At 36.4% G+C, this 14,894-nt stretch overlaps 1 protein-coding gene across 50 annotated transcripts in view; it reads right to left on the reverse strand.

Annotated features, from left to right (window-relative positions):
* Positions 1 to 1,915: 1,915 nt before the first annotated feature.
* Positions 1,916 to 14,894, reverse strand: part of LOC117415317 (transcription factor 7-like 2) — a 95,149-nt gene continuing 82,170 nt past the window's right edge. For 8 of the 50 annotated variants that reach the window (XM_059026076.1, XM_059026084.1, XM_059026082.1 and 5 more), the window contains 7 exons: positions 13,303 to 13,443; positions 12,677 to 12,839; positions 12,153 to 12,261; positions 11,024 to 11,083; positions 10,408 to 10,458; positions 9,337 to 9,409; positions 1,916 to 3,948 (listed from right to left, as the gene is read on the reverse strand). In XM_059026076.1, the coding sequence (XP_058882059.1) occupies positions 3,546 to 3,948; positions 9,337 to 9,409; positions 10,408 to 10,458; positions 11,024 to 11,083; positions 12,153 to 12,261; positions 12,677 to 12,839; positions 13,303 to 13,443 (1,000 nt within the window). In that variant the 3' untranslated portion in view covers positions 1,916 to 3,545. Of the gene's footprint in view, positions 3,949 to 7,450; positions 7,480 to 8,787; positions 8,861 to 9,336; positions 9,410 to 10,407; positions 10,459 to 11,023; positions 11,084 to 12,152; positions 12,262 to 12,676; positions 12,840 to 13,302; positions 13,444 to 14,894 lie in introns of those variants that run through there. The other 42 variants (XM_034025484.3, XM_059026087.1, XM_034025494.3 and 39 more) reach the window with 30 other exon arrangements.

Genomic DNA, 14,894 nt, shown 5'->3' on the forward strand with positions numbered 1-14,894 from the left:
AAGAATTTTTTTTTTTTTACTGGACCATCTCGAAATAGGAAAGTCACATGAAGCCAATACTGTAGCTGTATTGGGTTGGAGGTCAAGTTAAGGCCTTTGCCAAATTTTGCCTGTATTGATTTAATTGAACATATATGACGTATGTATCTCGGAAGGTGTAGTCTCTTTTATTGATATGGCCAGCACTTAAAACATACAGCTGTATACCAACTATGAAGACAATATCTCAAAAGGGATGACTCAATCATGCAGCCATATTGGGTCAGGGCCAATGTCATGGTCACCAACACAACGTCTGCAGTTTTTACCTGCAAATATTAAGTTAGCACCTCAAATGATGGCTGAGATATAAGGCATTGGCAAAAGGGTTCATTTTAATTGAATACCCCCAAGAAACTTAACCCAGAAAATCACTGAATACAGAAGCATCCTTAATGTGAAGCCAGTATCTTACTGTATTTTTTTTTTTTATCATCTGGAATCTAAACAAAAACAAAAAAAAGTCACATGACAACAATAGGCAGCCATATTTGAACACAGGTCAAAATAAAGAGTACAACCAGCATCTCAAATGGTTTCAGAACTGCTGAATAAACGATCAGACGGATTCAGAAATTCCATTGACTAAGTGAAAAATGAGATTAGTAAAAACTTGTGGAAATGAAACCGGCAATGTTTGTGCTGACCTCAAGGTAGTATATACTCTCCCCTTCCCAGCAAAGCAAAACCAGATGGAACTAAAGAGCTGGCACTGGAGACGAACAGGCCTACTCACAGTTGTTGGCTTGTTTTATACTTTATTTGGTCCAGTGCCAAAGCAAAGGGAATGATAACTGGGAAGGACAGAACCCCATGAAAGTTTCGGATTGTGGGCGCTCCACATGCATTAACCTTTCTGAAGTTACTTCTTTAGGTTTTAACCAGCAGTCCTTCGAGGGCATTTGATTTGGAGGGGAAAATTACAAAATGCAAACCTACTGTTCTGAGAAGTTATACAACTCGCGTGCTGAAGAGTATGCTGTGTCATACAAGCAAAACATCTGCATGAACACAGCAAGATACTGCTTATTTCATAACATTCAGGAGAACTACAATCGAGTGGGCTATGCTAAGCAGCAAACTCATGAGTATAAAAAAGGCTTGTGCAACAATGCCCGACATAAGGCTATATTATAAAAACATGTTCAACACTCAGCATTTTTTACTGAGGTGAATTTACTGTGCACCATAATTAGGAAAAGAATACAAACGCTGTCCGTTTGATTTCAGTATTCTGCAACACATCAAGCTCTCAGCACTGTATATATGTGTACTGTATACATACACACACACACACAGTTGTAGTAAAAGTTTACATACCCCAGTGGAAATTTATAATTTCTAGAAATTTCTCGAAAATAATTTTAGGAAAAAATCTTCTGTAGAAAAAGTTCTGCTTTTGTGGATGAGGAAAAAAAGTTACAAGAAACAGAGGTCTACAATTATTTATTTCAGCAATTTATTTTGCAAAACTCCAAAAATGCTAATTCGAAAGTATTCATACCCTGACAAGGAAAATGAAATTAATAGCTAGTTGAGGCAGTTTTAGCAATAATAACCTCTTTATTAGTATATCTTCAATGAGCTTTTGGCATGATTCTTTTGTGATTTTTGACCATTCTTCAACAAAAAATTGTTCCAGTTCATTCAAATTCCCAGGACTCGTACTAAAGATTCTCATTCAGATTTAGATCGAGACTTTGACTGGGTCATTCCAGAACCTTGATTTGATTCTTCTTTAACCATTCTGAAGCAGATTTTGATGTGTGCTTTGGATCGTTGTCATGTTGGAGATACATGCATTTTCATTCTATATTTTGTTCTTCATGGATGTGCAATGAAAGAATAAGTTTAATCCACAAAAAGACAACGACAGTGCTTTATCTGCACTTACTAAGCTGCTTTTATTAATCCAGAACTGCATGCTACAGATACTGTACAGCATGAACATTTATTCATTACAAAAAATGGTTTTCAAACCATTAAAAAAAGAAAACAAAAAAAAAATAATAAGAGCATAAAATAGAACAGGAACATCACAGCCGTTAGGAAACATTCAAACTATTCACAAAAATCTCATTAGCATCTTAGTAAACCAGAGAAAACCGAGACAGGTTACAGCTGTTTCATGTCAACTACAATGGCACCGAATGGACGATTTTCTTGTAGCTTTTTACAGCAGTTTGCAACATCAACATGCCTATCTACCTATATGCAGTAGTGTACTTAAAAGTGGCAGTTTGTGTTTTTTCTTTTATATGAATCTCCTAATATACATAATTTGGCCCTTTTTGGGTTTACACCTCTTTCTTTTGTTTAGTTTTATTTATTATTTGACAATCTGCTACCAAACACATCTGTTATAGCAACATTTATACTACATACATAGCAATCTATGTAACGTCACAGCAAAAAAATATGGTAAAAAGAAAACGACAACATTAAAGTGGGGAGAAGAACATTATCACAAGTTTGGCACGGAAATCTGTACACAAGTCTACAGCCTTGTAAAGAGAAGACAGTAGTTTTAAAAAAGAAAGAAGGGTTTTAGACATATTTCACTCTTGAAGACACCTTCCCCAATGCATTCAAGTTTATTTTGTATAATGGCTTATTATATTTTAGCTTTTAAAAGTAATGTTGTGCACATCTCTTCCTTAAAAGTATCTATACTGCCCATTTGGTGGCAACCATGTTTCATTCAGGAAAACAAATAAAATAAAACATTTTAAAAATCCTTTACAAATTACTCATTTAATATATATATATATATATATATATATATATATATATAAGCTGCTTATGCTAAGAAAGAAATATTTGTACAATGTATTAAGATAAGAAAACAATACTTAAAAAGGGACAACATACATGATACAACAAGCAATCTCTAAAGCAATAAATACTACTGGTCCTATAGCGCTGTGACTGCCTAATCCCACCCACCCCCCTCCCAACCCATACCCCCAAACAACAACGCCATGGAACAATGCATATTAACACTCCCAAATATTTCTGTACATTTAAACAATAACAAGTAACATCACAATAAAAGTTGTTCTGCACAATGAAAGAAATGGCACTGCATTCGTCATGCCTTCGAACAGATGTAAAATGATTGGTTCGCAAGCTCATATTTAATACAAATAATAAAGAAGAACCAACTCCTTCAGAAAGAGCTACTTTATTTTTTTTTATATCTATTTAATTTCTTTAAAATGTTTATTTCAGTCTTTCAAATGTATTTTACCTATTGGAACTACATAACAGTTATGGAATTTATTTATTTATTTTTTTAAACACATAAAAATGTTGGCAGAAATTACAAAGCTTATATTCTACAGTTTTATTTATTTATTTATTTTAAAAACTTGAAATAATGATGGGTCAAATATTGACCAATGAACTTGATAAAACATTCAAATTTATAGCCGTATGGCACAAACAGAAAAAGGTTAAAAATTTAAATTTAAAAAAAGAGGACACCAAGGACTAAAGCTAAAATGCTAATCTATAGACTTGGTTACGAGCGACAGAGGCTGGGCTTGTGAGCCAGTGAGCAGGTTATGGGAACGCAACAAGGATGTGGATGGCCTTGCCAGTGGCGAGGATGCAGGATGTTGTGAATTGACGGCTTGGTGCTCCAATGCCCCGTTCTGGGTGCCGGTCTTGCTGGCAGAGTTTTCCAACCGAGCTAAAGATGGTGGCATTGAAAGGTGTGCCAAGGAATCAGGTTTCATAGTCAGTGAGAGAGGGTGCATTTGTTCAGTCTGTGGTTTAGAGTCTTGTGAGGGGGAGGCTAGCAGGGAAGGTGAAGAGGGAGGAGAATCTAATAAGCTTCCATCTGAAGAGGGCGGGCTGGCACAGCTGCCTTCACCTTGTATGTAGCGAATGCACTTTTTTTTTCTCCTAGAAACAGGGAAACAATTATCTGTAAACACAGGATGTCGTGGGGACAGCAGAGAAGCTACCAAAGAAAAAAAAAAAATTAAATAATAATTATAATAATAATCTCTCTTTCTATATAAATGTTATAATGTCATGATAGTAGTAAATGTCATTCTATATAAATGATCATAATTATGATGTAGAACCCACTAAATAAAATTACATTACATATATATATATATGGTATTATGTTACATTTGTTTAAGTCAAAGTTTATTCTGGGGGGGGGGGGGGGGGGGGAGACTAAAAAGTAAATCACCAGGAAGTAATCCCTTTTTCTGTCAGCAACCACATCCAATTGAGAATAAGAAGAGTGAATAGGACAGGGGGTGGAAGCAGAAATGAAAATAGGTAGAAAAAAGGAAAGGTTGCAAAACAACAAGAATAACTGGTTCTACAGCCTGCAGGCTGCGGCTCTGTAACAAAACCATCACTAAGGACTCCGTTCCAAAGGGCTTCATTCTGATGACATGTTTGTGCAAGCTCACTCAGGTCTCAGTTAGCCACGCTAACAAGCACAGTTGCACCCTGTTCTTTTCTAAAGCAGTTAAACACTGTGCCAGCGAAGGTGCAGTCAAACCTGACAGTCTGATAGTCAGTGTGTTACACAGTAAGGGTGCAGCCTGTTGTTACTGAGAGATGTGAGGAGGTTAGAAAAACCAAGATACAATATGGACAGCCTTCCCCTAAAGATATGTCTGTTTGAGTAAAGCAATGACACACTGCCATGTCTATTTGTCTCATTGCTTTGCTAGGCCAAGATCCCATGTTTAGCATGCCTCAAGCCACCTGAGCTCATCACCACCGATCCTCAAACCAGTCTGCCACAACACAACACTTCTTTTATTTTGCAATGTCTAATCTCAATTTCCGGAAGGGTTATAGATACACAATGTATACTATGTTAGGGTGGGTGCAATGGCTGGAGAATTCCCTACAACACATACGTTTAAACTGAGAAGATCTATTGGGGCCAAGCAGCCGAACAGCTGACAAGTTAGTCACATCTGAATTTAACATCAAAATGCTACTAGCATTAATGCCTAGACAAGACTGCATTACTTTTAAGATTGCAGAAGCCAGAAGAATTTCCTATAATGAGGATGATGCCACAGACGGAGCTCCAACACAATGACACCCTGACGTTCATCATCACACTCCCATCCTTCCTTGTTAACTTACATTTTCACTGGACTAAGGGGCAGAGTAAAAAGACACGTTTACCCCTATTCACAATCTCATCTCTTGCACCCAACAATACACAAGGCACATAATGCAGGGGTGTCTTGAGCTGGTGCTAAACTCTAAATTCCATTTAAAAAACAAAACAAGCAAACATAAAATGTATTATTATTATTACTACTACTATTATTATTTTAAAATGAGGGATTCGGGTAAGAAAATCATTTTCTCAAGTCATACCCAGCCCATACTCATGGATGTTCTACTGACAAGCATTCAGGTCTCGGACTAGAGAGGGACGTGTTGGAACACAGTTTTGTTAGAGCCACATAAGCCTGCAGGGTCAGTTCATGCTACACTAGAAGTGTTCATGCGGTTTTATAAGCAAGGTGAGCAACAGTTGTAAAAGAAAGTTAAAAAGGGGGGATAGTATGTATGACGTGCTGTATTAGAGTAAAACAAAAAAAAAAGAATAATGGTGAAAAGATCAAGTTGATGGTAAAGTCACCCTATGAATGAGCAATAACGCAAAAATTATTGCCTGTCAAATATTTGTAAAGGTGGAATTCTCCTTTTGTAAAGCTATCGGTTTGTCATGGCATTTGCCACGGGACTGCTCTCAGCCAAGTGATCTCTGGGTGGGAATACTGCCCGGTATTTATGATTCAGAATGCAGCTCAGCAGAGCAAATTTTGCCTCACCCTGACATTTTCATAAAAGAAGGGCAATAACATACAAGTTGTTCTCAAGGTGTTTGGACCAGATTTTGCAAGCTGAAGGAATTCTAATCCTAATGGTGAATTATCCATCCATCTGCAGCTCTCAGACATACAGCTCAACAGAAAGTTCACAGAAACTTCAATCTTTATTATCTAGAAGAAAAAAAAAAAAACTGCTGCAGGCTATAAACTATGGAGGCCTGATGGTTACTTTTCTAAATCAGGAGGATACATCCAGACAGCTGCATTAAGTGTATTTTTAGAGAACAGCTTCCAAAAAAAAGTGGGTCACTTCCTGGTGATGGATAAATCGGCAAAAGGATCTAATAGAGCATAATTCCCCGCAAAACCCATCAGGTTTGTATTCGATGAAATAAAGTCAAAAACACAATTATTATAATTATTAAATGCATGGCTACAGCTAATGGCTAGATAATGAAAAAAAAGTGTAAAAGGTTCTTTTTGTTTATACACTGAATAGAAATTACATTATACATGAATGAAGGAAACAACTATTTGATAGCAAATGAAAGTACAGCTATTGTATGCCTCCGGATGAGCTAATTAACAATTAAAAGCACAGTTAGGATTGCTAAAGTAATAAGCATGCAAAAGGACAAAAGTGATGGGGGCGATTAGCACAGAGGCCCATCTACTCTACAAGAAAGGTTCAGGAAATGAAATGAGAACGTCAGCGCATGTGAAATGCAGTCCCATGCTACCTTAATATTTAATGATTGTGAGATCATATCGGAAACTTTGAATGAGCATGAAGAGCACGGAATCATTCACAGGAAGTACACCTTGTGCTGGGCAGGGCCCAGAAGCAAAGGCTAAATGCACTAACCCACAGAGACACAGACATATCACTCAACTATAGATCTTAATTCAATTTATTTTTTGTGCCAAGTTTAATGCTAAAAAAAATAAAATAAATAAATAAAAGAAAATGACTAGGACAAGATCAGTCCAAACATAATTATTCTTCCCTATATCAGTGTTTTTACTTCAGTACATATTAAAAATAAAATAAAAAAAGGCAAAATGTCTGGCACCAAGCATGGTAACTTTTCTGACAGACTTTCATTAAAGTTTTGCAAATACTAATTTGAGAAGTAAATGCATCTCAGTAATAAAAAAAAAAAAGAAAATTATATATATTTCAACAGGAAAGGTTACAAACCTTGCAGCTGCAAGTTGTACCCGAAAGTATGTTTCAGTGAAACCACAGAACGTGTACAGTGTGAATAATTGAGTGCTCGGCCTGAAAATGCAATGGGGCCTGGGACCAAGTCTCTCAGGCTTTTATTACACAGAACAGGTTAACCTTTTCAAGCCTAGAACGTGCTGCTCACATTCTGGTTAGAAACGGGTGTGGTCTGTGCTGTGCTTTTAGGAGGGTAGGCTGACGAAGACAATGGACTGACAATAATGATGCGTGCCTTCCTTTTTATACAGGGAACACAGTGGCAGAGACCGCACAACACAGAACACGACAACGAGTGAAAGACAGCAAGCATCACACACAGAGAAGGGTATTACTTAGCAGAAACAAATACCTACCATGAAAATATTCCAAATTCAAAGACTGCTTGTATCAGAACAAAGAAATAAGAGATTTTAACTACGTCAGATTAGAAGGGGAGGAGGGTGTGTGCACTGAGAAGGGCAAATCACGTTGTCCCCTCCACCAAAAATAAAAAACAACATTGACAAAATGAAAAACAGGTTAACTAGGATTAACAGAGGTGCAAGTGGGAAACATAGCATATTTTAACTGAAGTAGGAAGTGGCTGAGTGGTTGGTTGATGCCTGGACCTACTGAAATTAGATTTATTTTTGTTTTGTTGGTTTTTCTTTTACTTAAGGTTTTCAATGAAACCACCACTTTTACTGAGCAAAGTGCTATATTATCTGAAACCCTTTTTTCCCCCCAACCAGTACTCCCAATCCTCTTAATATTGATATGGGGTCTTCTAAATATACTTTAGAATTGCATAATCATTGAACTTTATAATTGTATAATTAAGCCTTGTACATACTGAGGAACTGCGGAATGTTTGCATGTTGTTTTTCCTGTCTGTGTACGAGACCTGGAAATGAGACGTAATTCCTCAAGGGACAAACTTGTTTTAATAAATACAATAAATTAACTTGGAATATATGTGTACAAGCATAATTAAATGTGTAATTCTTAGCCACTTAAACTGACAATTAAATAGCAGTGCTCCAAAACTCTTTGTCAATTCTTACAAAACCGGAAGATGGTAATATAACTTGCAGGATACAACGGCTGTATTACTACAAATATACAATTCTAAAATGTATCTTTTGGTTCTTTGCTTGTTTGGGATCCTAATTGCTTCCTGTGTAGCAGTTAAAAAGAAATGTGCCCAATAACAGCACAGGTTCCAGAATGCAGCAGTCATGTATTTGATGTGCATTGTAATTTAAATATAATCATATCCTGATTGGTAAGCAATAAACAAGTACATAAGTCAAGGTGTTAGAATCTGGACAATTACATCATTGGGGTGGGGGAGGCTGTGATAATGTTGATAAGGCAAACGCTAGAGGTAAGATGTTATAGCCATGATAATTACACCTTAAGCATAAAAGATAATAATAATAATAATAATAATAATAATAATAATAATAATAATAATAATAATAATAAATCTATTCAGATTTTATGCACGTATTCACTCAGCCAGTTTCTACTTCAGAATTATTACTTAAAGAGACAATAGGGAATTGCTATGTTATAGCGATAGGCTGTACAGAGCAAAGGGGTCACAGTGTGTTAGCAGTTAATTTGCATGGAAAAAGGCACACATACAGAAAGATATTTCTTCTTGTTTAATCTCAGTCCCCCAAAAAAGGCCTATTTGGAATATACCTGCATGGTTTGCACCATAAACTCTGTTGGTCAAGCCCGAACAATGCACGACACTTCTTTGGGGTATTTGCATCTGTTAGCCAAAGGTAAAAACAAAAATACAAAAAAAAACAAAAAACAGTGGACACTGGTCATTGGCTGTGACATCTAGCTACAGCTAGTGTTTCAGCGGCATTCATTGGTAATCTCCCCTGACCAGACGAATCCACCCCCCGCCCCCACGCCCTCCAAACAAAACCATTGTCAAGCAAAGGTCAAACTCTCCAAACCAACGCCAATACAGGTACTCCAGGCTCTGGCGGGGGCCTTCAACGTTTTTTTTATGGTGAATTTTGTTGTTTGTTTTTTTTATACATCAAAACACACCGAAAACCTGCAATTCAAGAATGCTGTGCACATTTTGAAAGCTTTGGAAATGTAGTTTAGAATAGCTCACCAACAGGTCGCAGGGGAGGAGGTAAATAAAAAAAAAAAGGCCCAGAAAGGAGAAAGTACCAATTTTGAACCAGCTGCAACCAGCCATAGCAAATCTGGGAGTACTATACACACCTGCACGGGCCGCACCAGTTATTCTGTTGATCAAGGCCAAAGCGCGCTCGGCATTTCTTAGGAGCGCTCAGGTCTGAACGATTTGGAGAGAGAAGCGAGCAGAAAAGAAAGAGAAAGAGAGAAATAAAGAAAAAATAAAGGGAATTTATGAATTTGTTTACCAATTATATTTTAAAAAGTACCCTTTTTTATTATTATATATATATTTTTTTTAAATGTGGCAATTAAAGTTGCAGTATCCCTTTTTCTACAGGACTGCCCATTACTGCTGCAAGACTGGTTAGTTCCTTAGCAAATCAAGTAGTAAAAAAAAGAAGAAAAAAAAGGGGTAGATGCATTTTATTTATCTTTTTCATTAGAGATTGTTTTTAAATCATTAAACTTTAAAGTTTGTTAAAATAATAATATGGGACATTGCAGCTTTGATTACCGTTCTGCAATATATGGTTTGGGTTTTACATTTGAGAAGGAAATGTGCAAGTAGAAGTGAGCAGAATGCAAAATACGGCACACTAGTGCCAGCTGAGAAAGCATTAGGCGGCATAAAGTTAGCAAGGAGCAGACCAAAATTAGTAGCTTTTCTTTTTAAAATGCAAATGCTGCACAGAAAGAGCAAGGCAAATTAACTGCATATACATGCTTTTAAAAGAGATAGTTCTACTAAGCAGTTAGATTAAGGAGGTTTACAACTGGATATTATCTGCAAAAATACCTTTTTTCATTAATTTAAATAAATATGTATTTTAAAATCAGTCACTTTAAAAGTAATACTGCATATTCAATTTGCCAAGTGGAGATTTTTTTTTTTTTTTTTTTTTTAAATATACTGTACAGAAAAAAATACATTATTGTACTCCTATATATTCCATTTGTACTACTATGCAAAAATATAAGTTCAAATATTTGAAAAAACTAAACAAAAAAAACAGATCAATCATTTAGCATTTTTTCAAAATGACTTTACTTTGTTACATATGTGAAAATCTCTTTCAATAAAAAAAATTATAAAAAGGAATGAAACAAAAAAGAAAATACAGTTAGTAATTGAAGGACTCAAAATGACATTAGCACCTGTAATCGGAGGAAGTGAAAGGCAAGGATTTGGAAAATATTCTCTGTGTTCTGAAAAAAAGAGCAAAATACAAGGCCTTCAAAAACGCATCTCGACTTGTATCGGCTGCAATGATGGGTTAACGATGCAGTATTTATGTAACGCACAAAAAAGATAAAAAAAAAAAAAAACCAAAATGAGCAAACCTCCTTAATTTAAGATGGGGGGGGACTGTCATTGTAAAGCATGCATCAGAACATACAGGCACAGCCCGAGTTAACAGAAAACACAGAGAAGCAAAACAAACCAAACCATAAACAAGCACACAGGCATTAATACAAAAAATAAGTTTAATATAAAATAAGAAAAATATATAGATTTTCACTATAGCTGTTGCAATAATAATAAAATAAGTGTATAAAACGTACATCACATTGTCTTGTTCATGCATTGGCAATGTGTATTAGCTTTTAACAAAAGGGTAGTAACAGGCATGATCACATTTAACTGATGCGCTAGCTTGCAACCAGATACACAATGTGCCAGGCAGAAGCCTAGCCTTTTATCTCTGAGCTGTCACAAGTCTGACACATAACTGGTATCTTCTATTAGAAGAGATAACGGCTGCTCACTTACCATTGGCCTCTCCTTGCTGCTTATCCCTTTTTCTCTTCTTTTTTTTCCCCTGGTTTCCCCCCAAAAAACACAGAAATAGACAGCAACCTTAGTTATTATTTTGCACAAAATGGACACATGAAAAAATACAAGCTACAGAAAGCACACTTTGTAAGAGACTAGAGCCTTGAACAGCCACACCAGACCCCACCAAACAACTTTCTTTATTTCGAGTTTCTTTGGTTTTTTTTGGTTACTTGACCTGTTTGATAACAGCAGGGTCAAATACATCAAACCCACATGGACCAGTTCTTAGAGAAGCTGCAACCTAAACAAAACAGGATGCCTTGCGTTAAGAAGCTATAACCAGGGAAGTGCTTAAGAGTGCCTTGTCCTCCAGCAGGAAGTGCCCAAATGCAGTGCCACCAAAGGTTTCCAAGCCTGCTGAGGGCCCCCTTTTAATAATATGAAAGGGAGTGTTTCTGAAGTACAACAGTTTTTTTTTTTAGAAATGCTATTCTAAGTGCCTTGTCCTTGCCCTTTTGTTTGAATGTAATGCACACATAATCATAGATTATTACACCAAGTCTGGGATTATTCTGGCTAGTTTACAGTGCTTTGCCTCAAGGTGTTGCCCAGATTCAAACACCTATATGTATTAAGGCATATGATTTAAGTTTCACAGTTTTGCTTAGATTGGCACACTGCACAAGCCCTCTACACCCGATTAACAAGTGAGTAATGATCCCCCTGTTGCCTGTTCACAGCATGTACAGTAACTGAATACGGGTCATTCTGCACTGTACTTGTTATTCGCCACAAACCCAGATTTTATTTCCATTTCACTCAAGGCAGAAGAAGAGCTAAATAAAGCAGTTTAATGACTTTGACTTTGGGACAACTTTCCTATTTGGAGCTGGAAACAACAAACACATCAAAACGGACACGTTTCATAATGTAATGAAGTTTGTCAGAAAATTAGCATGCTTATAAATAACGCAAGTAACCCCGATGAATTGCGTGCACGGGACAGCCAGAATTCCCTTCCAGTGCTTTACATCAGCACCAGCAGTCCGTCAGACAAGTATAATCATGAACAGAGAGCAACGAGTCTGTAAAAGAAACGTTTGCATTACTTGTTTTAAACTTACATAGTTGTCTCTTGCTGACCAGCCGGGGTACAGCTGCATGTGGAGCTGTCGTTCCTTTCTTGCCAACTCATAGTATTTAGCCTGTTCTTCTCTGGTCAGCGCATGCCACTGGGAAATAATAATAATAATAATAATAATAATAATAATAATAATAATAAATAAAGATCTGGATCAGGCAGTTCAATATATTCCAGGGAGAATGTAGCAAATCATAAAACAATGTAGCGAGCAAAAGGTCATGAATAATTTACTACAGAATACAACTTTATGTACTATGTGAATACAGAGCTTGTTGGGTCTTCAAAAAGTGTATCTAACATTACTAGAGGAGGCAGTGGGGTTTACTTTAAAGCACATTAACTAATCAACATTAGGGACATGGGCTAAAGTCATGTTCTGAAACACTTGATGGTTTTACACCATCCATAGATACTATTAGATGCTGATCCAGTATGACGTATATCTGGTCAAGGCTTCCTATTATATGGGCCACCAATGTTAACAACAAGAAATGGCTCCTCACCCTCCGTCCAAGAATTTGATTGATAGCCGCGCTTTCTTTCAGTGTGCATTCCGCCACTACTTTCGCTCTCATTTCCTTCATATACAACATAAATGCATTCAAAGGTTTCTTGATGTGAGGCTGTTTCTTCTTCTCGTCCTCCTTTTTTTGGTCCTGATGTTTTCTGGTGAAAGGAGGAGAATGTACAGGCTAGGTGCAAGTGTGTTATTTGAAGAGGAGAACATCATCACAGTATCAGAAGAACTTCAGGACACATCATTTTATATTAGAATAGATTAATATGTTTTATGAATATAAACATGTTATTTAACGATAAAGGTTAAACAAAGCGAGTGCAGGTAAAAAATGTATTAATAATAACAATAATAATAATAATAATAATAATAATAATAATAATAATTAGTATTTACAGTATATTACATTAAAAATAATCTTTCTTGTACACTAATGATATATTCCTACGACAACATCTTAAAATGAGGTTAAAAAGCTGTCAAGTTTTGAACTGTCTAAAATAGGTCAAAGTGTTGTATACACCTGCTCAGTGTTAAATACAACATAACACCATAAAATAAATAATGTTTAATATTATTAATACAAGACATTTAAGAAAAGTAAGGACTTACGAGCTGTTGAGAGAACCAATGTCGCTCTGGGAAGACTCTTGTTTGACAGAGTGCGTGACTATAGCTGGATGAGGAATCCCTGTTGTGTGTAAACTATGGTGTGGCGGGACCATGTGTGGTGGAAACCTAGAGTTGAGAAAACTGTGTAAATCGTCAGAATAAAAATGAATGAGGCAGAAGAGATGAGCATAGAGTTACACATTACTGAATGCAGTGCGGGCATATGCAAGCTGTCACAGCTAATTAACGGGATTAATTAACTTAATGAATCGGGTAATGTTGTCACTACATTCTCAATGTCTCCTTTAATTACTAGTGACACTGTATAGCAGTGACATCCCAGCATTATCAAAATGACAAATTCTGCTTGCATAACGGGACAACACAATTGTATTCTGTTTTATCATATATTATAGCATTATTATATGATACAATAACCCAAGCCAGACAAAGCCTTGTGGCTTTTCTCTTGCAACAGCCCTTGATAATAGTTGTATAAGCTGAAAGATACACCGTCCTGCCATTTTGAAGTTTACTCCAGACAACAGCCTTAGGGTGGTATGTGGTTTCTAAAGACAACATAGTGCTTTCGTGACACATAAGCAGAGGGGTATCGCATGGAATTCAAGCAATGTACTGCTTAAAAAAGGGTCCACCGCATCTATGTGCTTATGCTGTGGGGGACTCTTATCACAATTCTTATGAGAAGAATTGGAATGAAATATGAAATATGAGCCATATGAAAATACAAATCCTGCTTTGGTGACATGCTCTGAGCTCAAGTCACTGATAAAAAGCTTATATGGGGCTTGGACTAGCAGGAGGGGGTGGGGGTTAAAAAGGGGGTCAGTCCTTATATAAAAGGTTAACAAGCTCTCAAGTGAGCCGGTCTACTGGGGGAATTGTTAAGTAGAGGCGGGAATGACATTACAGTGTTCCCTATCAAACAGCATCCCTGTAATCTGACAGGTCTACCATCTCGGAGCCAGCAAGAGGGAAGCACCCTATGCAGCAGGACAGTGTATGACAATATTACATACCTGTACACACTAAACATATTAAGAATACACATGCATTTGCAATAACATCTACCACAATAATACATTTCAATTGGAAAAGGGGAAAAAAAAATCTTAAGATTTAGTTTCAAATAAATGCTTATTAATGTAATTCTACCACTGTAACGCACATGCTTTTGCAAATCTGGGGATTTATGTGCGTTACCCACGGGATGTGCGTTATATATTATGTATTATACAAGTGGTGCGCATCATACAAGGAAAGTCAGCTCAGCCATGCAAGCTATACAAACAATGTGTGCTGTATATATATATATATTACGCACTAAAATCTACTGTAAATATTACAGTAGTCAGAATTCATTATGCATTACCATTAAATATTCAATTTCGAGTTACCAATTGATTATTTTAATTTTTAATAATCCTGTAATTTCTTATTACAAAGTAAAGAACTGTGCCCCCCCCATTTCTGATGCAATCTGTCAATTAATTAATTGCTTACTGTTAATGCAACCAAATGGTATTGGAACCATTTATGTAGAACCCTTAATCTCAAGTGTTTACCAACAG

This window comes from Acipenser ruthenus, chromosome 7, assembly GCF_902713425.1.
Source record: "Acipenser ruthenus chromosome 7, fAciRut3.2 maternal haplotype, whole genome shotgun sequence".
In the NCBI taxonomy this organism is placed as follows: Eukaryota; Metazoa; Chordata; class Actinopteri; order Acipenseriformes; family Acipenseridae; genus Acipenser; species Acipenser ruthenus.